The sequence below is a fragment of the Herpailurus yagouaroundi genome, unplaced genomic scaffold (assembly GCF_014898765.1).
Source record: "Herpailurus yagouaroundi ecotype Mexico unplaced genomic scaffold, PumYag 295, whole genome shotgun sequence".
In the NCBI taxonomy this organism is placed as follows: Eukaryota; Metazoa; Chordata; class Mammalia; order Carnivora; family Felidae; genus Herpailurus; species Herpailurus yagouaroundi.
This window is the reverse complement of record NW_024412512.1, coordinates 2,414,357-2,442,236: the sequence shown is the minus strand read 5'-3', so window position 1 is coordinate 2,442,236 and position 27,880 is coordinate 2,414,357. Positions and strand designations below refer to the sequence as shown.

The window sequence follows — 27,880 nt, the reverse complement described above, 5'->3', positions numbered from 1 at the left end:
CTTTACCCCCGGGGACGGAGATGACCCCGGAGCGCCTGGGGCGGGGCAGATTTCAGAGCTGAGCGCTTCAAACCCCGCCCCCCCTGCCCCCCCCCCCCCCATTAGAGGTTCCCCGACTGCAGCCCTGCACACCCCCCCGACATACTTGCGGAGTCACGGCTTGGCAAAAATAATTTAATAGTGCATTTGGACCCTGGGGTGGGCTCGTCCCTCCCCTCCCTGCCTAGTCCCAGGCTGGGGAGTCAGGGGCCCCGGCCCAGGCCCAAGGCGGCTGGGTCTGCCCACAGCGCCTTTTCCGGCACCCCCGGTTCCTCGAGAAGCTGGGCCAAGGCAACCCCACAGCCCCGGCCGGCACCCTCAGATGCCGGCTCCACGCGACATCCCACCCCGACCGGAAATCTGGGTGCCGCCGCCCCGCGCGAGTGGGGGACACAGGACGCCTCAGCCTGGCCCCAGCGGGACGGGGAGCCAGATCCCACCCACACGAGCTCGGTTTACACGCAGCCGCGGTGTGGAGTCCCAGGGCCCCGCAGGGGAGGGAGGCTGCGGGCCGGCGGCTCTAGGCGGGCGCCGTGCGCAGCTGCTCCAGCCCGTCCGCGTACTGGAAGGCCGGCCCCGTCTCGTAGTCGTACATGTCCAGGGCCACCTCGCAGCTCTCCCGCACCACGCGCTCGGGGTCGGCCGCGTGGGCCCGCAGGGCGGCCAGGCAGGCGGGCCGGGCGATGGCTCCCAGGGCCTCCGCGCACTCGTGCCGCACCATGGGGCTCTCGGTTGGCCGGGCCAGGGTCGCCGCCAGCTGGGGCACGGCCGCCTCGTGCTGCAGCTGGCCCAGGACATAGCCGATCTCGTGGCGGAAGAGGGCGCCGCCACAGCGCAGGCCTGCGGGACCCAGGGCTGAGCACCGCAGGGCAGAGAGAGAGGACCAGGAAAGGGGGTTCCCCGTCTCGCGGTGGTCAGTGCTGCTCAGGGGGAGGGACGTGGGGCCACGGGGGCAGGAGCGGCCGGAGGGCACAGCCTGGCGGTGGGCTCCCTGCGGGCTTCCTCCGAAGGCCGACGGGGCAGGAGGGGACTTCCCGGGCCCAGGGTCCCGGCCCGCTGGCTCCCGCCTCTCCCTGCCTCTGGATTCTGTGCTTGACGGAGGGGTCAAGGGCTACCTGCGAGCCTGTACGCACGTCCGCACACGCTGCAGCGTTTAATAAGGGGACAGTCACGGGCACCCTGCCCCCACTCCACACACAGGTCAGGCTTGACACTGATGGGGAAACCACAGCCGGGAGACGGGTGGTGACTGCCCAAGACCAGACGCCCTCGAGGCCGAGCCAGGGCCCAAGGCCACCTGCCTGACTGTGCGGCCCCCGTTCTCAAGCAGCACCAGCCCCTCTGGGCTCCCGCCCGGCATCGCCGGGTCTCCCGCCCCTGACGCAGGGTCACAGCGATGACCAGGCGTCTCCTTGCCAGACAGGAAGTCATGGGAGGGCTGCGAGGGCTCTAAATCCTCAGGGGGCACGTCCCGGGCATCGGGCCACGGGGGACCAGGGACCGCCCGGGGAGAGGCCTGCAGGGCCGGGAGGGGAGAGAGAAAGGGGTTCAGGGTCCTGGAGCCACACCGCCGCGGATCGGATCGCGACTCTGCCGCTCGCCAGCCGCCGTCTCCTCGGGCAACCACCTCGGCCTTTCTCGGCCGCGGCTTCTCCCTCGGAGAACCGGAAGTCAGGGTGCCCGTCCACCACGGAGGATGAGTTCTCGCGTGGGGAAGCGCCGGGGGCGGGGGCCGGGGCCGGGACGCACATTCCCTGGGTCACGCTGGCTCCGTGTCACAGCCGCAGCCGCTGAGCCTGACTGAGGGGCGCTGACCATGACCCCCACCCCCCTCCCCGGGCCCCGACTCACCCTCCGCCAGCGCAAGGGCAGCCTCCTCGCCGCCGGCGTCGCGCAGGGCGAACATGGCGCGGTACCGGTCGAAGAGTGGCTGGCCTTCGTCCAGCAGCACCTCCCGCAGCCGCCCCACGTTGCGCTCCTCAGCGGGAGGGGCCGGGTCCACCGAGAGGTAGGGCCCTGTCACCGCGGGCTCCCCGCTGTGCTGCTGCAGCCACTCCAGCCGCCTGACAGCCAGTTGGCACGTCTCGGCCACCTGCGGGCACAGGGGTGCACAGGTGGCCACTGAGGACACGACAGTGGACGTGAAGGTGCCCCTTCCCCAACCGCAGGGGCTCCAGATTTAACAGAAGCCGGAGGCAACAGACGCAGGAGTTAACTGATCGTTCTAGATTGGACATAGGCCAGCACGGGCTTTATGCGATCAGGGAGTGACGAGGAGGACAGAAGTCCAGGAGACTCAATGAGGAGGTGGCATCAGAGTGGAGCTGAGGCCAGAACCGAGTGAAAGAGTGAGGTGGGTGGAATGGCCAGTGCAAAGGCCCTGAGGCAGGACCCTGTGGGACACGTCAGGGAAGAGCAAGCAGGCTGGGTGGGCAGAGGTGCGCCCCCAGGTGGTCAGGCCGGACTTGTCAAGGCTCACGAGCTGCAGCAGGTGCTCGGGATTCTGTCCTAAAGGTCATCGGAACACGTGACTGCTTCTGGCCCGAAACAGGTCCTTTCACCCCCTGGTACCCAGAGGACACTGAGGGAGAGGTACGGGAAGCGGACAACAGAAGCACCAAGTGAGGAACACACAGGACCACACAGAAACCTGCACACGCGTGTCCGCGGCAACACGGCTCATGCAGCCAAAAAGCGAGAACGGCCCAAACGTCCCTCAGCAGATGAACAAAACGTGGCCCACCGCGCACGCGCACGCACGAACATATCCACCGCGCACGCGCACGTCCACAGATGAACGTCCAGAACAGGCTCATCCATGGACACAGGAAGTAGATGAGACACTGACAAGGGCTGGGGGGCAGGGGAGTGACTACTGACGGGGCGGGGCTCCTTTTGGGGTGAGGGAATGTTCTGGAATGAGAGATGATGGTTGCACACCTCTGTGGATGTTCTAAAAACCACTGAAGTGCACGCTTTCAGAAGGTGAATTTTATGGTGTTAACATCTCAGTAAGGTCGCTCCCTGAAGAAGGAAGAAAGGCAGGCGGGGGGGACGGACCGTGGGGCGGACAGAAGTGGGTGGGCTCGGAGGGGTCCTGGTGGAGGGACTGGAAGGGCGGGAAAGGCGGGGCGCGTCAGCCGGGCAGGGGGGAATCAGGAGCCCGCAGCCACCCTGGCCGCCGCCCTCTGATCTTGTCCCGGCCAAGAGGTCGCCCTGGCAAGCAAACCCTGGTGAGGCTGGTCTAGGCGGGAGCGCGAGCGGGAGCGGGAGCGGGAGGGGTCAGGCGTTAGTTACCTCGATGACGGGGTCGGTGGAGTACTGTTTCAGGACCTCCAGAACTTCCGGGTTCCCGATGGCCCCCAGGGCCTCCCCTGAGAAGAAGAACCATGGACACAGTTCACTGTTGGTCAGGAAAGTAGGAAAGGCCCCGGATGCGGGGGTGGGGGGGGGGGGGGGGGACGACACCAGCACCACCACCTCCTTTGCGCTCCGTCCTCCCTACAGCTCTGTATGTATCTTGTGACCCACTCTGGCCCCGTGGACTGGAGCGGAGTGGGCACGGCCCCCAAGTGGTCTCAGTCGGCATCCCTTCCCCTGAATTTGGACTTGGCTGGAGCTGGGCTGAGACCTCTCCCGATCCCCGGGCCAGTGCACCTCCCCCCGGGCCCCCCACCCCCTCGCTCATGCTCTAGACGGGGAGACACAGGTGAGCATGACATTACAGCCTGGGGACACTGGGTAACATGGAGCTCCAAGGACACCCGGGCGAGGAGAGTTCGTGGGGGTGAGCCTGGAGGAGGGGGATCTAGGCGGCGAAGCGAGGGAGGAAGGCCAGCGGACCCAGGCAGGGCTGGAGGAGGCTGACCGTCTCCGTGGGTCTGCACAAGCCCTGAGTGGGAAGAGACCCAAGGCCAGCAAACACTCGCTCCCACTCAACTCCTCCTCCGCTTGGCAGGCTGGTAGAGTGTGATGCTGCCCCCCATCGAGAACACCCCAATGGACCTGAATCCAAGTCAGGGCGTCCTCCTCTGCCCGCAGCCCTTCAGGGCCCCCACCTCCTTCAGGGCAAAAACCTAAAGTCCTCCCTTTGGCCCCCAAGGCCCCGCACAACCTGCCCTGTCCCCTTCCTGTCCTCCCCTCTCCTCCCTCTTGCTCACTCTGCTCCGGCCACAGGGACCTCCGTGCCACTTTCCCAAGGAACAGGCTGGGTGCTGCCCCAGGACCTTTGCTCGGGCTGTATCCTGTGCCTGAAGCACTTTTCTCCAGATAACTGCCTTCCTTCACTCAGATCTCTGTCCACTGATTAAAAAGGGCAACACCCCTGGCACCCCCATCCTACTCCCTGCGTCATCGCCTCCTTAGCACTTCCATAACACGACGAGGTGTCCCGCACTCCTATACACTCAAAATAGCGGGACTTATGGGAAAGGTGAGGTTTGGAGTAGAGCACTCTTGGTTAAGGAGAGCCCCAACCGAAATAGCGACTGGCACATCGAGCGTCACCAGGGGCAGCGTGGGGATGGGGACAGCTCAGCATAAGTAGAGACCACTTCGGGGAACACTAAAAATACCTAAAAGAGTAAAATGGAAACAGCCGCCCTGTGCCCATCCACAAATGAGCTCGCTGGTTATAGAGGCAAGGCCTCAGCAGCATAGTCTTGCCGAGGATTTTATTCGTTCCTCCTGTTTCCTGCTGCCCTGGAGGTAAGAGGGCCTGGTACATAGCAGGTGCTCAATAAACACTGGCCCAGGGACTAAAACGAACACATGAAACAGACATCACAGGCTGGCGAGCTCACCACCTGGTTTTGTATCAGCAGAGGATGGTTTTTATGTTTTTAAATGTCTTTCTCAAAAAAAAAAAAAAATTTTTTTTTTTGTTAAACGTTTTTATTTATTTTTGAGAGAGGGAGCACGCACGTGCAAGCAGGGGAGGGGCAGGGAGAGAGGGAGACAGAGGATCTGAAGTGGGCTCTACACAGAGAGCAGACAGCCAGACGCGGGGCTCGAAGTCGCGAACTGTGAGATCGTGACCTGAGCTGAAGTCTGATGCTTAACCGCCTGAGCCACCCAGGCGCCCAAAATCGCTTTCTTTAAAATCAAAGGGACGAGGGACACCGGGGTGGCTCAGGCTTAGGTCAGGTCTTCACAGTTTGTGGGATCCAGCCCAGTGTCGGGCTCTGTGCCGAGTGTGGAGCCTGCTTGGGATTCTCCCTCTCTCTCTGCCCCTCCCCTGCTCGCGCTCTCTCTGTCTCTCTCAAAATAGACAAACTGCAAATCAAGAGGACATTTCCCCACGTGAAAATGACGTGAACTTCAAACCTCAGCGTCCATCAGGGTCCACCTGCACGTGGCCACGCCCCTCCGGGGATGCTAGTTCATGGTGGCTTTACGCACCGTGGCGCAGTTGAGTCCGGTGACAGAGTCTGTCCGGCCCTGGGTGGGGGTGGGCTGGAGACTTTACCCACCCTTCGCGGACCCAGCGTGCAGAGTTCGGCTAGATCACACGGGGGGCAGCTGGGGGGAGGGGGGGACACACCGAGGCAGGAGGGAAACAGCAGGCGGGTGAAGGCCAGGCGCCCTTGCCCTGGCCACTCACCGGCCTCGTGGCGCACCATGGGCTCCTGGCGGGTGTCACGCAGCACGTCCAGGAGCACGGGGATGGCCCGCGAGTCCTGCATCTGGCCCAGGCAGTAGGCCAGCTCGTGCTTGAGCAGGGCGGAGTCGTCGCCGAAGGCCTGGCTGATCCAGGTGATGGCGCCCGGGCCGCCGAGCCCGCGAAGGGTGAAGAGCGCCCTGAAGCGGGCCTGCAAGGGCTGCTGGGGGTCCACCAGCGTGCGCCCCACCGCCTCCACCTCCTGCTCGGTCACCATGGCGCCGCCGCCTTCCGAAGCTGGGGACCGTGGGGCACAAGAACCTACGTGCAGAAAACCGAGAGCCCAGGTGAGAGGCGTCTTCCGCCCATCCGTGAACTTGTTCACTTAAGAGTTAGGGCCCGGGTGGGGTGGAGTCCCACCAGCCGACCAGCCCGGACGTCGGGGTTGAAAGCCAGGGTCCGGCCCTGTCTACTCGCTGGGCGGCCTTCCGTAAGTCACTTTCCCTCTCTGGGCCTCTCGCCTCTGTACCGGCAAGGACTTCTGCCGGTCTGCGCTCCACGCCGTAGCCGGAGGGACCACGGTGGTGGGTGGCCAACACGGCCCCCGGCGGTCCCCACTCCGTGCGGCCCCTCTCGCACCGGAAGGGACGACGGGGACCCCTGAGGGCAGGTCAAGAGAGACGCTGTGGCGTCCTCCTTGCCCGCGCTGGGGGAAGCCGGCCTCGGAGAGGCTCCGTCAGCCCCACGTAGGGGCTCGCGGGGCGAGGGACCGAGGCCTCTGGCCAAGTGTCACGTGACAGCAGGAGGCCGGGAGCAGCTCCTGCAGCCTGGGCGGCCCCAGCCTCACGAGAGGTCGGAGCCAGAAGCTACCAGGCCCAGATGCCTGGCCCCCGGCAACGGTGTGAGTCTGCTGCTGCTTAAAGCTGCTGAGTACGGGGTGTGGAAACTGCACCAGGTCACTGTCCTGTATCCCCCTCCTATGGCACCTTATGATTCCAAGCCCCCTGACGGTCCCCAAGGCCCTGCATGACCTACCTCGACCCTTGCCAGCCCTCCCTCCTCTCCCCCTCCACCCCCTCGCTCACTCTGCTGCAGCCACAGAGGCCTCCTGGCTGTTCCTCCAACAGGCCAGGCCCAGTCCTGCCCCAGGACCTTTGCACGGACCTGTTCTCTTCCCCAGGAACACTCTTCCCCAGATGCTTCCCATGCTCATGCTCTCACTTCGTGGGTCTCAAATGTCACCTCCTCAGGGAAGCCTTCCCGGGTCACAGTCTTCACTGTTGTTCCTTTCCCTTGTTTTACGTTTCTTCAAAGCACTTACCACTACTAGACATCGCGTAAGATGTTTACCAGTTTAGCTGCTATGGCTGGTCTTACCCGTCACAGAACTCTGAAGGCAGGGACCGAGTCTATCTTGGTCACCACTAAACCCCCCAGCACACAGTAGGCCGTCAATGAAACCAACAGCCCTCCCCGTAACAGCGGCTGACGTGCATAGAGCATCTGCTGTGTGGCAGGCACCTCCTCTTTTTTTTCTCTTTTAATTTTTTTTTAACATTTATTTATTTTTGAGACAGAGAGAGACAGAGCATGAACGGGGGAAGGGCAGAGATAGAGGGAGACACAGAATCCCAAGCAGGCTCCAGGCTCTGAGCCGTCAGCCCAGAGCCTGACGCGGGGCTCGAACTCACGGACCGCGAGATCGTGACCTGAGCCGAAGTCGGATGCTCAACCGACTGAGCCACCCAGGCGCCCCGTCAGGCACCTCTTCTAAGCCCCCTACATTCGTGAGCTCCTGTGATTCTCCCCATAAAACTATGAGACAGGCACTAGGACTGTCACCCTTTTACGGGCGAGAGGGCAGAAGCCGAGAGGTTAATAACTCGCCTACGAACCGCGTAAGGAGTTATACATCCAGGTCGCCGGGCTCCAGAGTCAAGTTCTAAACCACAACTGTTCTGCCGAATGGACGGACTAAGATGAAATGACGCGGCTGGGCTGGGCTGGGCGGGGAGGAGGGGCTCCCTCTCCACCGCCCAGATCAACGAAGACCTGGCAGACGCTTCGTAACGCAAGCCCTGGCGTGCTGCGTGGCCTTCCGGTTCCCTGCAGCGTCGGCAGGGCTGACCCGGCTTCATGAGGGAGGTGTGGCTGCCTGAGTGTGGATGACCATCGAAGGAGGGGACACCTTGAAATAAGGACCACCAGAGACCACAGAAACCAGGAGCCAGGGAGCTGGCAAGGCCTTAGGGGCCACGAGATCTGACTGTCTTCTACACAGACGAGCAGCGACTTGTCTGGGGTCACCAAGCAGGACCCGGGACTCCTGCCTCCCAGTCCGTGCGGGGTCGCCCTCAAGACACCTGGAGAGGGCCCTTCATGGCCTACTCATCATCCCCAGCGTCCTCAGATGCCTGGGAACGAGGGGAGATCTGGCCAACAAGGCAGCTCCAGCTACGGGAGAGGAACGTGAAGAGAAACAGGGCAAGACCTGAACTGGGGCAAAAGTCTCTGGGCTTGGCTTCCTCGTTTGGAAGAAAACTATCAGCAGCTCACGAGCCGGGTTTCCTGCCAGTCTCTGTTCAGATATTAAAGTACAGGCAGGGTCCTCTGAGCACCCGGCTTTAACAACGCAAAGCCTCCACCGCCCTGCACTTCTGTTCCTTGTGGCTTTCACTGTTCCCCGCGGCCTCTCACAGCACCTGGCGTCCAGTACATTTCACTCATCTGTTTCTTACTAGAAAGTCGGCGCCACAGAGACGGGACTTTATATATAAATAAAGATAAATCTGTACCACACGCACACGCGGACGGACCCAGATATATACACTGTTTTGTTCATTGCTATGTCCCCAAGGCCTAGCACGGGATCGGTCACCATGGCAGGAGGTGCCCAATCCTTAGTTGTTGAATGAACCGAACGCCTCCTGCGCACCAGGCATCGTACTAGGCACTTCATGCCCGGCGTAAATCTGTATCATTCGTAAGATGGGTAGAAGGGGCACATGGACCCAATGGAGCCATGCTCGTAGAGCACCTCCTACAATTGCTGGCACTTAATAGGCCCTTGGACAAACCAGAGCTACTGTTAAATATTCCTGCAGGGAGCCCCAAACCCACTTCTGTGCCCAGGAGGGCGCCCCAAGCCACCTGGAAGCCCGCAAGTCATACTTTCGGCCCATTTTTTTCAGTGGGAAGCGGGGGCAAGGGCGTGGGCGCGGGGTTGAGGGGATCAGCCCCCAACCAAGGCGGAATCCGGGAATCCGCTCGCCCCCGTGAGAGCCTCTTAGAAGAAGACACGATGGATTAGTAAGGGATGGAGAGAGAGGAGACGAGGCTCCTCAACCCCTCCGCGCCCCCATCCCCGACCTACCTAAACCAAGAATTCCCAACGAAAAGATACCTGGTAATCAACGCTCCTCCAGGAAGGGATTCCCTCGGGGCTGCTCGCAGGTTCCCTCCCCCTGGAAGAGAACCCGAGGAACTGGATGCTTCAAGATCTGCCCACGCGGGTCCCCAAGTACTGGATCCCTCACGCCGCTGGATCGCCCAGAAATCTCGAGAAAGGGGTCGCCCGATATGGGAACCCCGAGCACGCTCCAGCCCCCTGGATCGCCGGCGACAAGGACCCCGCAACCCGGGGAAAGAGTTCGCCCGGACCCTAAACCCCTCAGGAGGAGGCCCCTCGATTTCCCCGCCCCCCCCCCCGCCCCCCAAGCAACGAATCCCAGAGACTGGACCCCCTCCCGCGGCGTCCTCCCCATGCCCGCCCGCCAGGCCGCGGCCACGTACCGCGCTCTCTGCTGCTAGAAACGCCCGAGCGATCCTCCGGAGGACAAGGGACGCCGAGCCCGCCCGCTCCCTCCGCCGCCACCCGCGTCTCACCAACCGCGACGCTCGCGGCGCGCTCCGGGAGCCGCCATCTTCTCGCCCACGTGACCGGCCCGGACGGCACCAACACAGCCCTCGGGGGGAGTTCCAGTCAAAGTCGCCGCGGCGGGAGAGAGGTCTGGAAGCATGAGTCGGCGCCTGGGCCACAGCTCACACTTAAACACCGGATGGAGTCTACGGACATCCCTCAGGGAAGGGCAAGGGCAACCTTCATTCTTTCCCCGGAAGAGATTCTCTCCGGCCTCCCCACCCGCTTCGGTCAGTGGAAATGGTTTGTGCCGATTCAGGCCGGAGCCCGGGGCCGGCTAGCAACGGAACGTGCGCGGCGCTCCTGGGGCGTGGCCAAGTCCTGGGGGCGTGGCCAGTGGCTTCAGGGGGCGGGACGCGAGCTCGCGAGGGGAGGGTTCGCGTCCTTTCCCCCACGCGGTCAAGTTGTTCAGCGCTCGCGTAACAAATAGCTAATGGAGGCGGAGGACAAGACAGCCTGCAATCCATAACCTCGTAAACCTCCCAGCCCGGTTGTCTGAGGGAGACAGACAGTAAATAAATAAAATACATGTTAGATCGTGACGCGTCTTAAGGGGAACAAAGCATTCAAGCAAGGGGTATGTGTGGGGTGTGAAGTCTTAGGGGGCGTGGCCACAGACCGAGGTGATGACTTCTATGAGTGCGGGAAGGAGCCGTGGGGATATTTGGGGATAGAACCGCCCAGACAGAAAAAGGACTTGGCTTCACTCTGACCAGTGAGAAGCCACAGAAGTGTTCTAATCAGGGACATTCTGAACAGGCTTTTTTTGGACTGGTAGGCAGAAAATCGTTATTAGGAGGGTGGAAGCAAAGAGACCAGAAGTACTCAGATTCTGGATTAATTTTGTTTATTTTTATTATGATTTTTTTTTTTTTAGAGATTTTAAGTAATTTCTACACCCACACGTGGGGCTTGAACTCACACCCCCCGAGATCAAGAGTGGTGCACGACACTCGCTGAGCCAACCAGGCTCCCCTGAATTTTTGGAGGTAGGGCAAACAGGATTCGAGGAAGGATTGGATTTGGAGTTTCGGAGCAAGAGCGCTCTCCAGGATAAGTGCAAGGTTTCTCACCAGTACCTGGATGCCATTCTTACCTTCCCAACCTATCCATCCAGGGTCTGAAATAGGGTCCGAATCCCGTCACTTTTTCCTCATCTTACTGCCCCCGTGAGAGTCCAGACTACCACTGGCTGTCAGCAGGATGCTGTCCACACAAGACAAAGCAAGCTTTTAAGCAGTTATGTCCAAACAGGATAGTATTCCTCAAAAAGTTACACATACCATACGGCCCAGCAACTCTGCTCTTAGATGTATATCTAAGATATACACTCAAACAGGTAATTGTATACCCGTGTTCACAGGAGAATTATTCCCCGGAGCCTCAGGCCCTGGCAACCTCGATTGTATTTTTTGTCTCTTCGGATGTTATTCGCCCAGGGACCTCCAGCGAGTGGGATCATGCGGGATGTGTCCTTTTGTGTCGGGCTTATTTCACTGAGCACAGTGTCCTCAAGGTCCATCCAGGTTGCGGCAGGTGCCAGGATATCCTTCCTTCTTAGGGCTGAATACTGTTGCATACGGTGTGGATGGACCACAGTTTGTTTATCTCTTCATCTGTTGATGGACATTTGGACTGTTTCCACCTTTTGGCCATTGTGAATAAGACCGCTGTGAACATCAGCGTGCAAGAATCTGTTTGCTTCCCTACTTTCAAATCTTTGGGGCAGATACCTATGAGCGGGATTTCTGGATCCCATGGGAAGACTACGTTTAACTTTTTGAGGCACTGCTGAACTGTTTTCCACGGTGGCCGCACCATTCTACATCCTGGCCATCCTGGCCCGAGGGTTCCAATTTTGCCACATCTGTGCCTTTAAAAAAAAAAGGTTTATTCATCTTTTGAGAGACAGAGAGAGACACACACAGAGCGCAAGCAGGGGAGGGGCAGAGAGAGAGAGAGAGAGACCCAGAATCCGAAGCAGGCTCCAGCCTCCAGGCTCCAAGCTGTCAGCACAGAGCCCGACCCGGGGCTCGAACCCATGAATTGTGAGATCATGACCTGAGCCAAAGTCAGACGCGTAAACGACTGAGCCACCCAGGTGCCCCTGTACTTTTTGACAGTAGCTGTTCTGATGGATGTGAGGTGTGCAATTTATTTTGATATGCATAATTGCGTGTGTGTGCTTGTGTGCGTGCGTGTGCGTGTGGTTAGCTATATAATAGAGCAGATACAGCCGTATGTTAACTGGGGAAAGTGGATGGTGGGCATATGACAGCTGTACAATTCTTTAAACTTTTCTTTTTTTGAAAAAGGTGTTTATTTATTTATTTATTTATTTATTTTTGAGAAATAGCACAAGTGGGGGAGGGGTAGAGAGACAGAGAGAGATGTGCTGCTAGGGCAGAGCCTGACTTGAGGCTCAGTCTCCCGAACCGTGAGATCATGACCTGAGCCAAAATCAAGAGTTGGCCACTTAACGCACTGAGCCACCCAGACACCCCCAACCTAAACTTTTCTATACATTTGCAAGTTTTCATAACAAATCACCGGAACAATGGATGGCAGGGAAAAGGCGGACTACTATTCCCAGCATTTAAAAATTTCAAAGTCAGGGGCGCCTGGGGGAACTCAGTGGGTTAAGCGTCCGACTTCAGCTCAGGTCATGATCTCGCGGTCCGTGAGCTCGAGCCCCGCGTCGGGCTCTGTGCTGACAGCTCCGAGCCTGGACTCTGTGTCTCCCTCTCTCTCCCCCCCTCCTCCGCTCATGCTCTGTCTCTCTCTGTCTCAAAAATAAATAAAAACATTAACAAAATGAAAAATTTCAAAGTCAGGGGCGCCCGGGGGGCTCAGCCGGTTTAGCGTCCGACTTCGGCTCATGTCACGATCTCACAGTCCATGAGTTTGAGCCCCGCATCAGGCTCCGTGCTGATGGTGCGGAGCCTGCTGGGGATTCTCTCGCTTCCTCTCTCTCTCTCTGTCCCTACTCATACGCGCTTCCTCTCTCTCTCTCTCTCTTACGATAAGTAAATAAACTTTAAGAAATAATAAACATTTGAAAGTTAAACATACGAAAAGTGTTTTCACTTTGAAAGGTGGAAAAGAAGCGCCTGTTGCAACATTATTTGTAATGGCAAGAAGAAAAGTTGGAAAAAGGTCCTGAAGGACAGCCTCTCCTCTGCCTCCAGGGGCGCCCAGCCCCCATCGTCACTCAGCTGGACCCCAGCAGTCCCTTCCAGCCTGTCCTCTCCCCTCGCGGTCCGTCCTCCCCGCAGCAGCCACGAGAGGGCGCCCCTGAACACCTGAGTCAGGTCCCGCCCTCCTCTGCCCACAGCCCTCCAGGACTCCCACCTCCCTCAGGGTAAAAGCCCAGATTCTCCCCACCGCCCCCAAGGCCCTCCATGGTCTGCCCCAGACCCCTCCTCGTCCTCCCCTTCTCCCTCTCTCCCCCTCACTCAGTCTGCTCCAGTCAAATGGGCCTCCTCGCTCTTCTCCAGTATCCCAGGCAGGTCCTGCCCCAGGGCCTTTGCACGTGCTATGCCCTCTGCCCGGACTGCTGTTCCCTCTGGCACTCCCATCCCTGGTTCTCTTCCTCCTCCGGGTTTCTGCTCACATGCACCTCCATATGACCTTAGCTACCATATTTTAAGCTTTCACTCCCCTTAGTAGTCCCAACCCCATAGACTCGCCCCCCCATCCCAACACGGCTCTGCACGTTCTAACCCAATACATTGTTTACTCTAAGGCCCTGTTTTTCTCAACGTCTGTCCCCTCGTCTTGAATGTCAGCTCCATGAGGCCAGGGAATTTCCCAGGACAGCTGGAGCAAAGGCCCTGAGGTCGGGATAGACATTCAGAGCACCAGCCAGGTTGGCGGGAGCTGAACGAGGGAGGAGGGGGGAGCGCAGCGGGCGGAAGCGATTTGCGCTGTGATTAATCCAGACAGATGGTGGCCTCGAAGGAGCCCCAATCCTCTTACCCAAAGCCCCTTAATATTTCCTCCACGCGGGTCACCTCCAGGCCTCTCCTGCTGCGGGCGGCCACCATGCCGGGGCTGGCAGTCGAGGAGGGGATGGAGGGCTGGAGCCCGGCCCCGCCGCTCTACGAAGAGTACCGCCCGCCGCCCCTGGATGCCATCCGCCTGCCCAGGTATGTGCTGTACCTGCTGCTCGCGGCATTCCTGGTGGTGGCCGTGGCCTACGCCATTGTGGGGCATCTCATCAAGGACCTCGCCCACGACCTGGCCGGTGAGCCGCTACCCACCGAGGGCCTGGCTGGGGGCAGTGCTGGGCCACCCCGGGGCGGGGGGGGGGGGGGGGGGGGGGGGGGGGGGGGGCGCTGGTGGCCTGGCGGGGGGGCGCAGGGCGGACGGGGTCCCTGGGTGGGGGGGCTCCTCACCAGCGTCCTACCGCAGACTGGGCCTTTGGCCCGAAGCCAGACCAGGAGGACGCCCCCCAGGAGCTGCGCCCGAGCCTGGAGGGGGAGGATCTGGAGGAGCTCGATCTGCAGCTGGCCCTGGCCTGGCGGGGCGACGAGGACCCTGGCGGGGGCACCGACGCAGCCCCCGCAGAAGCCTCCGCCCCTCCCCGCCGCCCTTCAATTGCCTTCAAGGACCCCCCTGGCCGAAGCTCCTTCTGGAGGCTGAACTGAGCTGGGCCCTGCCCTCTGGCCTGGCCCCGGCCTTGAACTCCTCTGGCGGTTGTGTAGCCTGGACTTGGGCGCTCAGGACCCCTTGTTCCACTGATCTGCCCTGTCTTGGCACAGAATGTTCCCGTTCTCGGCCGGCAGGTCTCCCAGTGGTTGGCGCTTCCCGCCTGTTTCCCCCTTGGCCCCAGAGCCTAATCCCGCCCGGCCTCCACCAAGAAGATGTTTTTAAAAGAGTGATAATGGTGGCTAACCGTGACCTAGTGCTTAGCCTGTGCCTGCCGTCGTGCTCGGTGAGCCTTTTCCCTGTGATCCTAGCGGGCAGGACTCACTTGCTCCCATTTAACAGATGGGACAATGGAGGCACGAAGCCCAGAAAGGACTTGCTTGCAGCAGAGAGATCTTTTTTGTGGCCGGAGGCCGGTTCTGTGACCTGCCTTCGAAGCAGAAGCCCCAAGGTGGGGTTCTGCCCCCGGTCTTCCGGATCTGCTCGGTCCCCACCCCGGCCTCCTTCCCAGGCTCTGCTGCTGGGCCCCGCTCGATCTGCCGGTCCCCGGGTTGGGGGGGGGGTCCTGACTTCCCAGCTAACCCGAGAATTCCCGGAGGACACTGCCTGAGGCTTCCTCCCTCCCATCTGAGCTTTGCACAGAATAGGGCACACAGTAGGGGCTTCATACGTACCGCCTGGGTGGTCGGGGTGGGCTCGCTTTGAACTCCACCGCTCTGCTGGGTGGCCTGTAGTCTATAGTCAGACCGCAGGGAGGGAGGAGGCCCCAGGGATGCGTAGGCCCTCCATAAGGCCATGTGCAATGACGCTGTTATCCCCCAGTGCCCCCCGGACCCCCTCCCCCAGGGCCCTGCAGAGACCCCCACTCCGGGCCTCCTGCCACGTGCCCGGGCCGTGGCTGTCCCATGACAGCTGGGCTGCAGCACTCCCTCGCTTGGGCAGGGTCCCCTATCTAATCAGCCCCGGGGACCAAGGTTGACGGGCAGGAGAGCCTGGACCCTGAGTCATCGGCGCCTGGTTGACCCACTCTCCAGCCATAAGGGCGTGGGTGGGTTTGGAGAAGCCCGGTGGGCACGCGGCCCCTCGCTTCCTGTCCCTGTGCTCATCCCAGCCTTGGCTCCGGGTGACCGGGGTTCGGATCCCAGCTCGCAAAATTTCCGCGTGACCTCTGTGCTCCTGGCCTCCTCGAGCTTCTCTACGACACGGGGGCATAACATTTTGTGGGGAGTTCGGAGACGGAGACGTAGCGACGCGTGGAGGCCCATCGCAGCCGGGCCCCTGCCGCAGGGAGCCTGGGAGCCTGGAGGCTGGGTCCCGGGGCAGGGCCCAGGGTGGAGGGGGCTGGACTCCCCGCGTTAATTGTTATTTCAGGTCCAGAGTCTGATCTCCCGGTGGGGAGGGGAGGAGGGAGGGCCCCCTCCGGGTCTGGGCCTGCCCCACCCCTGGGCCCGCCTGCCGCTGTTTCCAGGGCTGGGCAGGGCCTAGACCGGGCCTGACCTTGACTGTGCCTTGCTGCTGGCTCCTCCGCGGCCATGGGGACCCTGGAGACCCTTTTCCTGCTCAGCGCCCTGCTCCTGTCACCTGCTGAGGCTCAGGAGGGTAGGGCTGTGCCCTGGACCCGGGCTGGCGGGGCAGTGGTGGGGAGCGGTTGTGGGATGGGCTCATCCAAAGGCTCGCCTTCTCCCCATTTTTCATGATGAGGACCTGAGGCCTCTGAGAGGAGGGGGCAGGGAGATGAGGAATGGGGCCCGGCCCCCCCCCCCCAGCCCCTCCACTCCCTCTGGGCCTCCCTCCCCGTCCCTGAGGCCAATCCTGCCCGTCACAGCCCCTAGCCCCCTCCTGGTCTCTAGATCCGGTCTCTGAACCCAGCCCCTTTCCAAGACCCCATCTGCTTGAGCACCCCCAGCACCGCTCCCCTCTCCCCTGTCGGGGGCCAGGCCCCCGGCCTCCCCATCTCTGAGTCCCACCTACCACACCTTCGGACAGCCGCGCAGCGTCACCTGAAGCCCTGGCTGGTGGGCCTGGCAGCCGTCGTGGGATTCCTGTTTATCGTCTTCCTCCTCATGCTGGCCAACCGCATCTGGTGCTCCAAAGTGAGGTGGGAGCCCCTCTCCCCGCTCCCTTGTCCCCGCCCCCGTCCCAAAGTGCTGGGCGCCCCTCCCCCTCTCCGACTCTCTCTGGTCCCTTCTGTCTCCCCATTTCCCTGTCGCTGCTCACACCCCCACCTCACAATCCAGGACACCTGCCTTCCTTTCTGTGGTTCGTGAGCCCCAGCTCACGGCAGAGGGGCCGAGGGTCTCCCTACCTCCTGCCCTTCACCCCCCCTCACCTCCCCCCGCCCCGTTTCTATCTCTCCTACAGGGCTGAGGATGAGGGGGAGCCCAGGTGCAGAATAGAGACCAACCAGGATGTGGACCTGAGGTACCGCCTGTGTGAACGTGGGTGGCTGTGTGCGGGGTCAGGGGGTCTGTGTGCGCCCTCTCCGGGGGTGGGGAGGCACGGGTGGGCACAGATGACCTCCCGCTCTTGAACACTTCAAGCACATTCCCGCCCCAGGGCCTTTGCACCTACTGTTCTCGCCGATTGGAACACCTTTTGCCGTGTATCTTCCGGCTGGCTCCTCCTTCAGTCCCTGCCCAGATCTTTCTTCCTCACAGAAGCCCACCCTGACTACCCGCTCTCCTGACGCTCTGTGTCCCCAAGCTGTGTGTTTTTCTTTGCATTTAACACCAGCTGAAATTCTCTTAGTCATTTACCGCCTTCTCGACACTACATGGTAGCTTCCAATTGATGAATAGAACTTAGCTTCAGTCCCGGCTGTGTGCCCAGTGCTCAGCACAGGGCCCGGCACCCAGTTGGCACTTGGCAAATATGTGTTGAATAAGACGGTGGTGTGGGATTGTGTAGGTGTCTGTGCACAAGCGTGTGGTTTGTTGTGGGTGACTCTCCTGGACTCAGTGCCTCCTATGGTCCTGACTGCTTCCAGGCACGATTCTGATGGGAAGGCTCAGGGATGTGGCAGGGCGGGGGACCTTCCGGTACAACATCTCAACTTGGGCAAAAGTTGGGGGATAGGAGTAGGAGGGCAGGAGAGGGGAGGAGGCCAGTCTGACTGGAAGATTCTCAGTTGAGACCAAAATGTACAGAAGGACAGGTGCAGGCCTGATGGCTTGCTTTGTCTAAGACCCAGTGCAGTTCCAGCGAAATGTGATTCCCACTCCCCAGATGTGCTGGAGGTTGTAGAATCCACCAGGGTTCCTATGTTGGCAGTTTTCTCCCTGCCTTGTTCATTCCTCCATCCATCCATCCATTCTTCTGTCCATCATCCATCCACCCATCCATCCATCCATCCGTCCGTCCATCCACCCATCCATCCGTCTGTCCATTCTTCCATCCATCCATCTTGTCCATCCATCCATCCATCCATTCTTCCATCCATCTATTTGTCCATCCATCCATCCATCCATCCATTCTTCCATCCATCTATCTGTCCATCCATTCATCCATGCATCCATCCATCTGTCCATCCATCCATCCATTCTTCCATCCATCCATCCATCCATCCTTCCATCCATCCATCTGTCCATCCATCCATCCATCCATCCATCCATCTGTCCATCCTCCCATCCATCCATCCATCCATCCATCCATCCATCCATTCTTTCATCCAGTCTTCCATCCATCCATCCATCCATCCATCCATCTGTCCGTCCATCCATCCATCCATTCTTCCATCCATCCATCTGTCCATCCATCCACCCATCCATCCATCCACCCATCCATCCATCCATCCATCCATCCATCCATTCTTCCATCCATCCATCCATCCGTCCATCTGTCCATCCATCCATCCATTCCCCTACCCACCCATCAACCTACTCACTCACCCATCCATCCACCTGCCCATTTCCCCCCCCATTATCCCAGTGATCTATCCCCCCACCCACCTATCTACACTCCTATCCATTCATCCATTGACATTATTCTTTCCTTCCTCTAATCAATCTACACCTATCACTCTGTTTACCTATTCCTCCCTCCATGCAAGCTTCCATTCACTTCTCTACTTATCTACCTATCCATCCATCCATCCATCCATCCATACATACATTCTTCCATCCATCCGTCTGTCCATCCATCCATCCATCCATTCATCCATCCATTCTCCCATCCATCCACCTGCCCACCCATGGGATGGTTGGTTGAGCCTTAGTTTCTGCCTTTGCGAAAAAGAGATAAGGCTTCCTCACAAGGACTGTTTCGAGGACTCAACAAAGATACTTTTTCTAAAACACTCGTCACAAGGCCTGGCACATGAAAGTGTCATTAAATACGAGCGACTCTGTTTCTTATCGTGGTCTGGGGCCTTTGTATTCATACAGTGAAAGAGACAAGAGGAAGAAGAAAGACGAGATACAGGAGGAGAAGGAGAAGAAGGCTGAGAAGGCAGGAGAGAGAAACTTGGGGCTGGAGCTGGAGGAGAAGGAGGAGCCTGGAGATGATGAGACAGTCAAGAACACAGCCATGTGAAGACTCACCACACACTTCCTCCAGGCAGCCCCCCAGAGGTACCCCTTCCACACCATACAAGCAATGACCTGGATGTGAAGCCACCCCGACATTCCACGTGGAGTTGAGAACACCACTCCCAGAAAGAAGACCGGTGGAACTCGCCCTGCCCCTCAGGGAGGGCTCTCCGTGCGCTACACGCGTGGGCTTTATCCGCCCTCCTTCCTGATGTGTCTGCCTAGTGATTCCTGGACTTGGAGCACATTCTCGGTTATGGAGAAACCCCCAAGCCCTCTGCCATCTCCTGGCCCCACCTACTTCTACCCACTGCCTGATTTCTTTTCCTTCTCCCTGATATCTGTTGTCCAGAACCTCCCCCGTCCCTCTCCGCCCCGGGACCAGCACGGGGCCGGGGCTGCCTTCTGGGGACCTGCATTAAAGAATTGATAAGAGCCCTCCAGAAGGGCCCCTGTTGTCTCGTGGGACTCAGTTTCCCCCTGGGGGAGGCGGCTTTGGGGGTCGGGGCCAATGCCTGTGCGGGTACGGAACGGCAAGTTGCCCCGTGCCCAGATGCCCCGGCACCCGGCACAATCTCCGTGCAATCTCGAGTTTGCTGCCCTGAGCCCTGGACTTTGAGTCCCCAGAGAGCCGTATCCTGGGAAATCGCCGCTCCTCCACCCCCCGGGGTCACGTGGCTCCATCCTGGGGAACTGGGTCTGGGAGGCTGCAGGTGCCGCAGGGTTCCCTGCTGTCTTGGGAAGGGACAGTGCTTCCTCCTCCCAGTTTCCGGCTTCCTCTTTCACCTCCGCCTCTCCGGGCCCTGGGCCTTGTCCTGGATGTTAACTATTTCTCAATGGGGACCTTGATAAAGGCCGGCATCCCGGATCGGTTCTGGGGCGCGTAGCTGGGGTTGGTGGGATGCGACCCAGAAGGCAGGGAGCCACTGTGCAAGAACACTTCCAGGACCGTCCAGCAGGGGGTGGAAAAGCCATAAAGAAAATAAAGCTAATAAACGCCCTGAGAGATGCTCCCAGCGAACCCCTAGCAACTTCATCCTCGGTCAGCAGTACGCGATCTGTCCCATTTTCCAGCTGAAAATACCAAAGCACAGAACGACAGATGTCACCGGCCAGGTGTCACTGGCTGCTGTTGGCAGAGCGGAGATGGAAGTCCAGGCCACCCAAAGGATGAGGGAGTTTGTAGGCTCTAGCTAAGGTCACACTCGGAGATGAATGTCCTAGGACGGGGAGGGTTGGGGTGCGGGGTGCTCGTTCCAGGCTGTGCTTCCTAGCTGGGACAACCGTGTCCCTCTGGAATGCCAGACGACCCTTGCAGGGGCTGGCACACAGTAGGTGTTTGGGGAAGGAGTTCCCCACCTCTCCTCAGCCTCTCCCCCCACCCCCACCTCGGCTCTGGATGTGGGGAGTGAGGGGGTCCGGTGGGGGGGGCGGTCCTCAGGGAGACAGGGTGCTGGGATGCCTGGGACCCTGAGGCCCCTTCCCCGGCAGGCCCCGAATCCAGAGAAGGGGGCCCCACCCCCACTTCCTGCCACACCGGCCACACCTTGCCCCGGGGTATCCTGGGCAGGCCACTTCCTCCTCTGGGGGGGGGGGGGGTGGCACCCCAGAACCTACTGGAGAGAGGCGAGGACAGACCCACAAGGATGGACAGGTTCTGGATGACCACTGGCCGGGTCTCCCTTCTGGAAGCTCTGGTCCCGTGCCTGGTTCAGGCACAGCCCTGTAAGGCCTCTGGGAGGGAGAGGAGGTGGGAAGGGAGTCCCGACCCGGTGGCCCAGCCTCTGACCCTGCCCCGCGCCCCGCCCGCAGTGGCCCAGAGGAAGCCGTGGCTGGTGGGGCTGGGGGCCGCGCTGGCCGCCCTCTTCCTCACCTTCGTCTTCACCGTGGTCTACGCCGTCTGGTGCAGAGAGGCCCGCGACAGGTGGGCCCCCTTTGAGCCTGAGCCCCCCCTCCCCTGCCGAACCACCGGCCCCCTCCCCCCCCCTCCGGGGAGTCTCTCCCCTCTCCTCCCAGAGCCTCGGAGGAGGCAGGCAGGGCAGGGCCGGGTGGGGGGGGTTCTTGGACTCAGAACCGATGGGGCCTCCCATAACCTCACGGACTTCCCTCCTGACTACTCACCTGAAAACGAGGAGGCTTCCCCGAGACGGGTGTATCCAGCCCCCATCGCTGCTGCCTCCATCCACCCGTGCGACCGTCCACCTGTCCCCCCCGCCCACCCACGTGGCCTTCTAATTGTTCTGTCACCCAGCCACTCGCTCACCTAGCCACCCATCCACCCACCCGTCTCCGTGGCTCTCTGCCTGTTGGGGCACCTGCAGTTCTGAGACTCAGGACGGTTGGGGCTCCTGTAGCTCACGGGGGAGGGGGGCGGGGGGGGGGGGCTCCGGCAAGGGTCCTAACCTGTCCGAGCCTCAGCACCCCTTGTGTACGATGGGAACAACAAAGCGTGGGGGTTTGGGAGGTTCTGGGAGAATCGCAAGAGGCCGGGAGCGCTGGAAGTCCTTATTAAGTGAGGTGTTCTGGACCCTTCTCGTTTCCACAGCGACAAAGAGGAGGACGTGGGGAGTGTGAGAAAGGAGGAGAAAGAAGCAGAGGGTGACCAGGGGCTGGAGCTGGAGGAGAGAGAGGTGCCTCCAAACCGTGAAGGAGTGGTGAGCTCCTCCAAATGAAGGTTTCTCGCCTGCCTCCTCCAGGCAGGCCTCCAGGGCTGCCCCCATGCCTGCTCTGCACTCTGCAAGCAAAGTCCCGGTCCCGGGGCCAGGGGAATTATCCCATGTGGGGTTCGGGGTGAAGGGTCCCTGAATGAGGAGCGCTCAGGACCCACCCCAAGTCCCTCTGGGAGGCTTCTTTGCATTTACTTGGGTGTTTATGCGTCCCCTTCCCCAGCACATCCTGCCCCAGCCCCCTTTTTCACTGGCAAGAGGGACGTGGGGCAGAAACCGTGCAGTTGGCTCTCCAGTGTTTGCAGGGCCCAGGCCCGGTCCGGTCCTCCTGCAATCTCGCTTCTGCTGCTTCTGGGCAAGAACTTGGAGCCGATGCGGAGCGCAGGGCGGTTTCCTGGGAGACGAGCGCCCCTCCCACCGTGTGCCGAGTTTCTGGTCACTGTCCCCCCCCCCCCCCCCAGCTGGGACTGCGTGCGGGTGCCGAGGCTGGGAGGAGACGCGGCGTCATCACCCCCTCTTCCTGCCCTGCCCTCTTGGTGGCGGCTCCGCGGCTCCGTCCTTGCTGTGTGGCCCTAAGCATGTAACTTAACGTCTCTGTGCCTCAGTGTCCTGTCCCGTAAAGGGGGGAGGGGGGGAGGAAAATAACTTGATCCTTTATAAGCTGTCATGAGGACGAAGTGAAAAGATGTCCACAAAAATCCTGGGCACAGAACCCGGAACCCAAAAGGCGTCTAATAAATGCCAGCTTTTTGTGATGCTGAAACGGCGCGGATGGGGCCGGGCGCACGGCCGTCCTCGAACAGGCTTGGGGGATCTACAAGGCCGCAGCGTGAGCACCCAGACTGCGGCTCTGGGGTCCGGACGCTCCGGGGGTTCCGGGTGGGGGCGGAGCGGAGGTCGGAGAGGTCGCGAGAAGGGCGGGGCCATGTAGGCTCCTCCCCTTCCGCAGGGGCGGGACTTCTCCTCTAGGGGCGTCTGGAAATGGGGCGGGGAGCGTTTTGTTGCTGTCGCAAGCCCGCGTCCCTTTATGGCATTTAGTTGGGGGCCCAGGGGACGGCGAACAGCCTGCAGTGTTGGGACAGCTCCCCCCCCCCGCAGAGCCAAGAACTGCATCACCTCAGGGGCCAACGTCCGAAACCACAGATGCTTTCCTGGAGATCCCCCCCCCCCCAAAATAGCGGAGCCCTGACCTCCGGTCTGAGGACCCCAAGCCCGGTTGACCTCCCACTCTGGGTTGAGCCCCACACCCCTGGTGAAGTCCCACAGCTCTGAGTGACCCCCGATCCCGGCTGAGCCCCCCCACCTTGGGCTGAGCTCCAGACTGACCCTCCCCCCACCTCTGGTTGATGGGGGTCGAGCCCCCATCCCGCATGAGCCCTGCCCCAAATGACCCCAACGCTGTCTGAGCCCCCACAACAGGCTGAACCTTCATCCCGCAAAAGAAGCTCCTGCTAGGGCCCCCTTTCTCGTTGCGGGGAGGGGCTGGGCTGCAGGGTGGGGGTGAGGGCGCAGGTGGCTGGGGGCTGCCTGCCACGCCTGCGCCCAAGACTGGCTTCTGGGTGCAGCTCCCCGTCCCGTCCACGAGGGGGCGCCAGAACCTTGCTGCCGAGGGCAGAAGCACCCAGCCCGGTCCAAGATGGGGGAGGGGACGGGAAGAGGTGGGGTCTGGGCTGCCTCGGCACCCCCCCCCCCCCCCCGAAAGACTGTCGTCTGTTCCTATCTGGTTGGCGGCGTGGGGCCGTGCATCTGCGTGGAGTGTAGGGGCACTGTGCCTGGTCCCTTTGTGTGTCCTCTCTCTATGCCTCAGTTTCCCCATCAGTAAAAAGGGATGTAATCATCCCTCCGGGGTAGGTCTGTTGGAGTATGGAAGGAGCCTGTGCAGCAGAGAGCTCTGGTTGCCCAAACTGGGGGGCCCTTGGAGGTCTCTGGGGGACTTGGAATGGGGGCGTGGGATGAGGGGCAATGCCTCGGAGATCCCAGCCCCCCCAAGAAAGGGAAGTGACTGCCCCTCACACCTGCAATGCTCCTGTGCCCCCACAGCCTCGCTCCTATCTGCCCCCAGCCTTTGAGAAGCCCCCATGGCTACTGGGGTTGGGGAAGAACCGGACACGAGCACTGCCAGCCCTGTGTGACCAGGGCCAGGGTGGGACAGACTGGGGGCTGGGGGCTGGGAGCTCGGAGGGTGAACGGGGGCTTTGCCCAGGCAGGTGGGGGAGGCCCCCTGGATGAGAGGGTGTTGGAACCGAGTGAGGTCCCACCCTCCTCTGCCCACAGCCCTCCAGGGCTCCCACCTTCCTGGAGGAAAAGCCCAAGTCCTGACGGTGGTCCAGAAGACCCTGCATGCAGGACCTGCCCTGTCCCTTCCCCTCCTTCCTCAGTCCCTCCCTCTGCTTCAGCCACACCGGTCTCCTGGCTGTTCCTCCAACACGCCAGGTGGGGTCCTACCCCAGGGCCTTTGCACAGACTGTGCCCTCTGCCTGAAACACTCATCTGTCAGATTTTCAGAGGGCTGTTTCCCTCCTTCTGTTCAGGTCTTTGTTTAGATGCTACCTCCTCATGCGAGGCCCACTCTCCCTTCCCTTACTTTGCTTTACTTCTTTGGCACCTACCTCCTCCCATATATGTCTTGCTGATTTTTATTGTTTACCCTGCATCTCTGCAACTTGGAGCTGTAACGGCTATGAAGGCAGGTTATTTGGGGCGTTTTGTTCCGTGCCGTGTCCCCAGTACTTGGTACTCGGCAGATGCTCCGGAAATCTTTGCCGAATGAATGGGACTTTGACAGGTGGAAAAAGAGAAGGAACGCATCCTGCATGTTATGGAGCAACGTCTGTGTGCCAGCTTCTGTCCTGGGAGCCGGGGTGGGGGGGGGGGGGAGGCGGAGATTCCTGGCACAGAGCAGGTGCTCCCTAGATAACCACGGAGTTTGTTGGCTGAAGACCCTGGGGGAATCCGAGACCGGTGGGGGAAACCCGGGCAGGCCTCCCGGAGGAAGAGGATGTTGGAGGACCTGAAGGGTCTGCGTAGGGAGGGGAGGCTGCAGAGAGCAGAACGGCAGGGCAAAGGCTTGGGGGGTGCGAAGTGGCCCATCCTGGGAGCGGGAGACCACTGGAGCCACTAGGGACCGTGCAGGAAGGACCTGGACCCAGATCACTCTCTGTCGGGGGCGTCCCGGGCAATGTGGGGGGCTGAACAGCATCCGTGCCCCCCCCCACCCCCGTCAACGGATGTCTCCAGACACTGTGGAGCGTCTCTGGGGGACACTTGATCTAAAGACCTCAGAACACCTGCCCGATTCTCCGAAGTGCTGGGGTCCCTGCTTCCCGAGGCCACTGGCCCGGCGTCTGTCCTTCATCCTGGCACAGAACGGCCCACACTCAGCACAGAAAGGACCCGAGACAGTCAGAAAGAGTCGAAGCTTAAGCTTGTTTAATTTTTATACATTTTTTCTTTTTCTTTTCTTTTCTTTTCTTTTTTTTTTTTGCTTTTTATTGAATCTTTTATGGAACCCCCCCCTTTTTTTATTTTTTCTTTCTTTTTTTTTTTTTTTTTTTTTTGCATAGGGAAACAAACAAACGAAATAATAACAGCCAGAGTCACTTTCTGTAAATGGTACTTAGGTAGGCGCGTCTGCAAAACCCGAAATGACTGCGTAATATACAAGGTTATGATCAGAGAATGATGTGAGGAGGGGGCAGGCGGGTGAGCCGGGCAAGGGAGGAGTTGGCCAGGTGCGCCTAGATGTCCCCCCGTCCCCACCTGGGGAGGGAGAGGGGGGCGGCAGACCCAGCCCGAGGCTTCTCCCAACTTGGGTTCATGAATGTGGCGCGCGTGTGTGTGTGTGTGTGTGTGTGTGTGTGTGTGAGATCTGGTGTGTGTGGCAAGCAGGAAGCGAGAAACAGAGTAAACTATCCTGGTAATATCAGTAAAATACAAAATGGGGGGGGGGAACCTCAAAAAATATCTTGGAGGAAAAGAAAACAAACATCAACAACCACCAAAAAGTTTTTAAAAGAGAGAAAGGAGGAAAGAAAAGGAAGGAAAAGGAAGGAACTTCAGAGTCAAGTGGGTCTCTCTCCTTCCTCCCTGTCTCCCCTGTGCTGTGCTCTGTCCCTCAGACTCTCTGTCGTCTTTCCCCCATGCGGGGTCCTGGGGGTGGGAGGGAGGAGGCTGGGGGCAGAGGCCAGGACCCCCGGATCTGAAGGGACTTTGGTTTTAGAAGCCTGACTGGGACCCAAGATGGAGGGGTGGGGGGTTGATGCATTGGGGGAGTGGACCGGGGGTTCCTGGCCGGAGGGGGCTGGGACACAGCCCCCTGTCCCCTTCCAGTGGGTCCCCTTGTAGCCAGGAGGTGTGAATGGAGGGCTGTGGGGTGGGCGGTAGCGACTTCCTTCCTCTCCCAGAGCCCTTACTCCTGTTGGATCCCGCCTCCTCTTTCCTGAGGCCTGGGGGGGGGGGGCCCTGGGGAACAGGGGAGGAGAACCCCAAAGCCACACCAGCAGACATGTGAGGCACTGCTTGGGAAAAGGCTGTTTTGGTATCGCAACAAGTCCCACTGGTACGGCTTTGGGTCTGTGTCCCTGCCTCGCCTGGGGGTGGGGGTGGGCCAGCTCAGGGGTCCCCACACGCTCCGAGATGCTTCGGGATGGCTGGCTGGATGGGAGAGGCTGTGTCAGTTTGGAGGGGGGACTCTCAGGAGGCGTCCCGAGGGGGCAGAGATGGGGAAAGATGGCAGGAAGCCGGATTTGAGGATGTCTGTCTGGAATCTCCCTCCCAACACCCTCCAAAAAGAAAGTGAAAACCGGGGTCTCAGAGAGGGAATCCAGGCCAAAATAAAAAGTAGCCACTGTATAATCTGTATTAATGAGAAAAAAGTCCAAAGTACCGTGGGGGACGCCAGAGTGGGGAGGGGGTCTGCGTGGTCTATCCTGCAGGGGCCTGGGGTTGCTGCTTCTGGCCCCAGGCTCCTGCCTAACGGCTGCCGTCCCTGGGGACAGACAGAAGGTTCCAGAACAGAGACGGGGATGTGTGGGGCTGAGGCTGGAATTGTCTGCTGCCTGGGGGGTGCGGCTGCCCCCCACGTCTGCTCCGGGGTTCCTCTTGGGTCTGATTGTCTAGCTCACGGGTGGAGGTCTGGGCTCAGAACTCGGCAGGAGCCTGGGGCCCAGACCTGGGCCTGGGGACCCCTGACCCCCTTTCTCCTCGGCTGGACGGGCCCGGGACTGCTCGCCTCTCCACACCTCCCCCTCCACCTGGTTGGTGTTCCAGGTCCTCGTCCAAGAGAGGACGGGGGGGCCATCTGTATGTACTCGGGAGGCCTCCCGGTTCTTTTCTACAGCATGGCTGGAACTTGGGGTCAGGCGGGGCGGGCTGCGAAGGGACCGTGGCGGGGGACCACGGGGTCCCCGAGAAGCCCTCGGGGTGGGGTCCCGGTAGGGACTCTGCAGTGGCTGCTCCCCAGTTCTGGGGGGAGGGGAATAAAAACCAGAAATCAGCCGCATGAACACGGACATGCGTGGCCTCGGGCCCTCGGACCTAAGGACAGATCTTAGGGGCAGTGTTTCGGCCACTGAGACCGCGACCTGCCCCCTGGGACCTGCTGAGGTGTCTTTTTGCAACAGGACATGGTATGAGTTCTGATGGTGGATGAAGCCAGGGCCGGCCTGCGGGTCCTCCCACCCCCACCGCTCTGGGGGGGGGGGGGGGCGGGGGCGGGCAGCAGGTCAACGAATGGGGGCCATCTGCCTGCTGTGTCCCCTCGGGAGATGCGCGGTGGGCTCAGGTGGGGGCCGGAGGTTGAGAAACTCAGCCCTCTGACACCCTCAAGTCTGCCACTGTCTCGGCTTTGGTTGAGTAAAGAGCAAAGGAAACTGAAGACAACAAGAAAGAAAGGGAAGGGAAGGGAAAGTGAAAGGAGAGGAAATAAACTCAAGGAAAAGACAACAGTGTCAGCCGCCACGAGACGGGAGGCCTGTGCCCGGGCTGTCCCTGTCCCCGCCGGCCCGGGCTGGGCCCACGATAGCTGGACTAGGTCTACAGGTACAGACGGACAGATATTGCATATTATTGGGTTTGGCTTCTGCTTTCTGTTTGCTTCATACCAAATACCTTCCACAGTCACAGCTGGAAGACACAGAACTGGGTGCTGGGGCTGGGGGTGGGGGGGGGGGGAGAGGGCAGGACGGGAAAGGCCGCCCAAGGCCAGTCTCCAGGGATGGGGGGGCCGGCGAGTCCTTTGGCAACAAGCAAGGGGTGGAGGGGGGCCTCGGGAGTGGGCAATGTGACCCTGAGCCGGGGGGCGGGGGGGGGGGGAACGCCAGCCTGCAGGAGAGGTGGGATGAAGTCTGGCTGTGGGCAGGATGGCCACCCCATGGGGACACCGCTGGCCGGGGGGCCAGGGTGCACCCCTGAGGTCTGTCCGCTGCTGCTGTGGGCAGGGGACTCGGAAATGACCCCCCTGGAGCCCAGGGGTGGGGCTGGG

The 27,880-nt window shown here is 60.5% G+C and overlaps 4 protein-coding genes across 8 annotated transcripts; 2 read left to right on the top strand and 2 right to left on the bottom strand.

Annotated features, from left to right (window-relative positions):
* Positions 1 to 160: 160 nt before the first annotated feature.
* DOHH (deoxyhypusine hydroxylase) lies at positions 161 to 9,544 on the bottom strand. Of its 3 annotated transcripts, none has more exons than XM_040461992.1 (6): positions 9,431 to 9,544; positions 9,012 to 9,102; positions 5,642 to 5,959; positions 3,337 to 3,413; positions 1,891 to 2,131; positions 161 to 879 (listed from the first exon to the last, which is right to left on the bottom strand). In XM_040461992.1, exons 3-6 carry the CDS (start codon positions 5,913 to 5,915, stop codon positions 560 to 562), a joined length of 912 nt encoding a protein of 303 aa, XP_040317926.1. In that variant the 5' UTR covers positions 5,916 to 5,959; positions 9,012 to 9,102; positions 9,431 to 9,544; the 3' UTR covers positions 161 to 559. The 3 variants fall into 3 exon arrangements, with proteins under 3 accessions (XP_040317926.1, XP_040317924.1, XP_040317925.1); XM_040461990.1 differs by having other exon boundaries at positions 9,042 to 9,102; XM_040461991.1 differs by lacking the exon at positions 9,012 to 9,102 and having other exon boundaries at positions 9,431 to 9,537.
* A 3,751-nt stretch (positions 9,545 to 13,295) lies between these two features.
* SMIM44 (small integral membrane protein 44) lies at positions 13,296 to 19,182 on the top strand. 3 transcript variants are annotated; one of them, XM_040461989.1, is made up of 5 exons: positions 13,582 to 13,803; positions 13,971 to 15,806; positions 16,194 to 16,305; positions 16,569 to 16,628; positions 18,590 to 19,182. In XM_040461989.1, exons 2-5 carry the CDS (start codon positions 15,740 to 15,742, stop codon positions 18,735 to 18,737), a joined length of 387 nt encoding a protein of 128 aa, XP_040317923.1. In that variant the 5' UTR covers positions 13,582 to 13,803; positions 13,971 to 15,739; the 3' UTR covers positions 18,738 to 19,182. The 3 variants fall into 3 exon arrangements, 2 of the variants coding, with proteins under 2 accessions (XP_040317922.1, XP_040317923.1); XR_005786583.1 differs by lacking the exon at positions 16,194 to 16,305 and having other exon boundaries at positions 13,296 to 13,705; positions 18,590 to 18,618; XM_040461988.1 differs by lacking the exons at positions 16,194 to 16,305; positions 16,569 to 16,628; positions 18,590 to 19,182 and having other exon boundaries at positions 13,304 to 13,803; positions 13,971 to 14,459.
* Positions 19,183 to 20,049: 867 nt separating this feature from the next.
* Positions 20,050 to 22,162, top strand: SMIM24 (small integral membrane protein 24). Its single transcript, XM_040461993.1, has 3 exons — positions 20,050 to 20,458; positions 20,546 to 20,657; positions 21,279 to 22,162. The coding sequence occupies exons 1-3, from the start codon at positions 20,380 to 20,382 to the stop codon at positions 21,403 to 21,405; spliced, it is 318 nt and encodes a 105-aa protein (XP_040317927.1). The 5' UTR covers positions 20,050 to 20,379; the 3' UTR covers positions 21,406 to 22,162.
* Positions 22,163 to 24,923: 2,761 nt separating this feature from the next.
* LOC121021398 (proline-rich protein 36-like) lies at positions 24,924 to 27,025 on the bottom strand. Its single transcript, XM_040461715.1, has 4 exons — positions 26,982 to 27,025; positions 26,640 to 26,862; positions 25,435 to 26,513; positions 24,924 to 25,380 (listed from the first exon to the last, which is right to left on the bottom strand). The coding sequence occupies exons 1-3, from the start codon at positions 27,023 to 27,025 to the stop codon at positions 25,461 to 25,463; spliced, it is 1,320 nt and encodes a 439-aa protein (XP_040317649.1). The 3' UTR covers positions 24,924 to 25,380; positions 25,435 to 25,460.
* Between the last annotated feature and the right edge of the window lie 855 nt (positions 27,026 to 27,880).

Coding starts and splice junctions, on each gene's coding strand:
- LOC121021398 (XM_040461715.1), bottom strand. CDS start 27,025: ATGTCCTGTTGCAAAAAGACACCTCAGCAGGTCCCAGGGGGCAG. Junction 26,863..26,981: donor CAGCAGGTCCCAGGGGGCAG/GTCGCGGTCTCA, acceptor CCCTCCCCCCAG/AACTGGGGAGCAGCCACTGC. Junction 26,514..26,639: donor CCAACCAGGTGGAGGGGGAG/GTGTGGAGAGGC, acceptor CCCGTGAGCTAG/ACAATCAGACCCAAGAGGAA.
- DOHH (XM_040461992.1), bottom strand. CDS start 5,915: ATGGTGACCGAGCAGGAGGTGGAGGCGGTGGGGCGCACGCTGGTGGAC. Junction 3,414..5,641: donor CATGGTGCGCCACGAGGCCG/GTGAGTGGCCAG, acceptor TCTTCTTCTCAG/GGGAGGCCCTGGGGGCCATC. Junction 2,132..3,336: donor CCACCGACCCCGTCATCGAG/GTAACTAACGCC, acceptor CTGTGCCCGCAG/GTGGCCGAGACGTGCCAACT.
- SMIM44 (XM_040461988.1), top strand. CDS start 13,503: ATGGTGGCCTCGAAGGAGCCCCAATCCTCTTACCCAAAGCCCCTTAAT. Junction 13,804..13,970: donor CCTCGCCCACGACCTGGCCG/GTGAGCCGCTAC, acceptor GTCCTACCGCAG/ACTGGGCCTTTGGCCCGAAG.
- SMIM24 (XM_040461993.1), top strand. CDS start 20,380: ATGGACAGGTTCTGGATGACCACTGGCCGGGTCTCCCTTCTGGAAGCT. Junction 20,459..20,545: donor CCTGGTTCAGGCACAGCCCT/GTAAGGCCTCTG, acceptor CCCCGCCCGCAG/TGGCCCAGAGGAAGCCGTGG. Junction 20,658..21,278: donor TGCAGAGAGGCCCGCGACAG/GTGGGCCCCCTT, acceptor TCGTTTCCACAG/CGACAAAGAGGAGGACGTGG.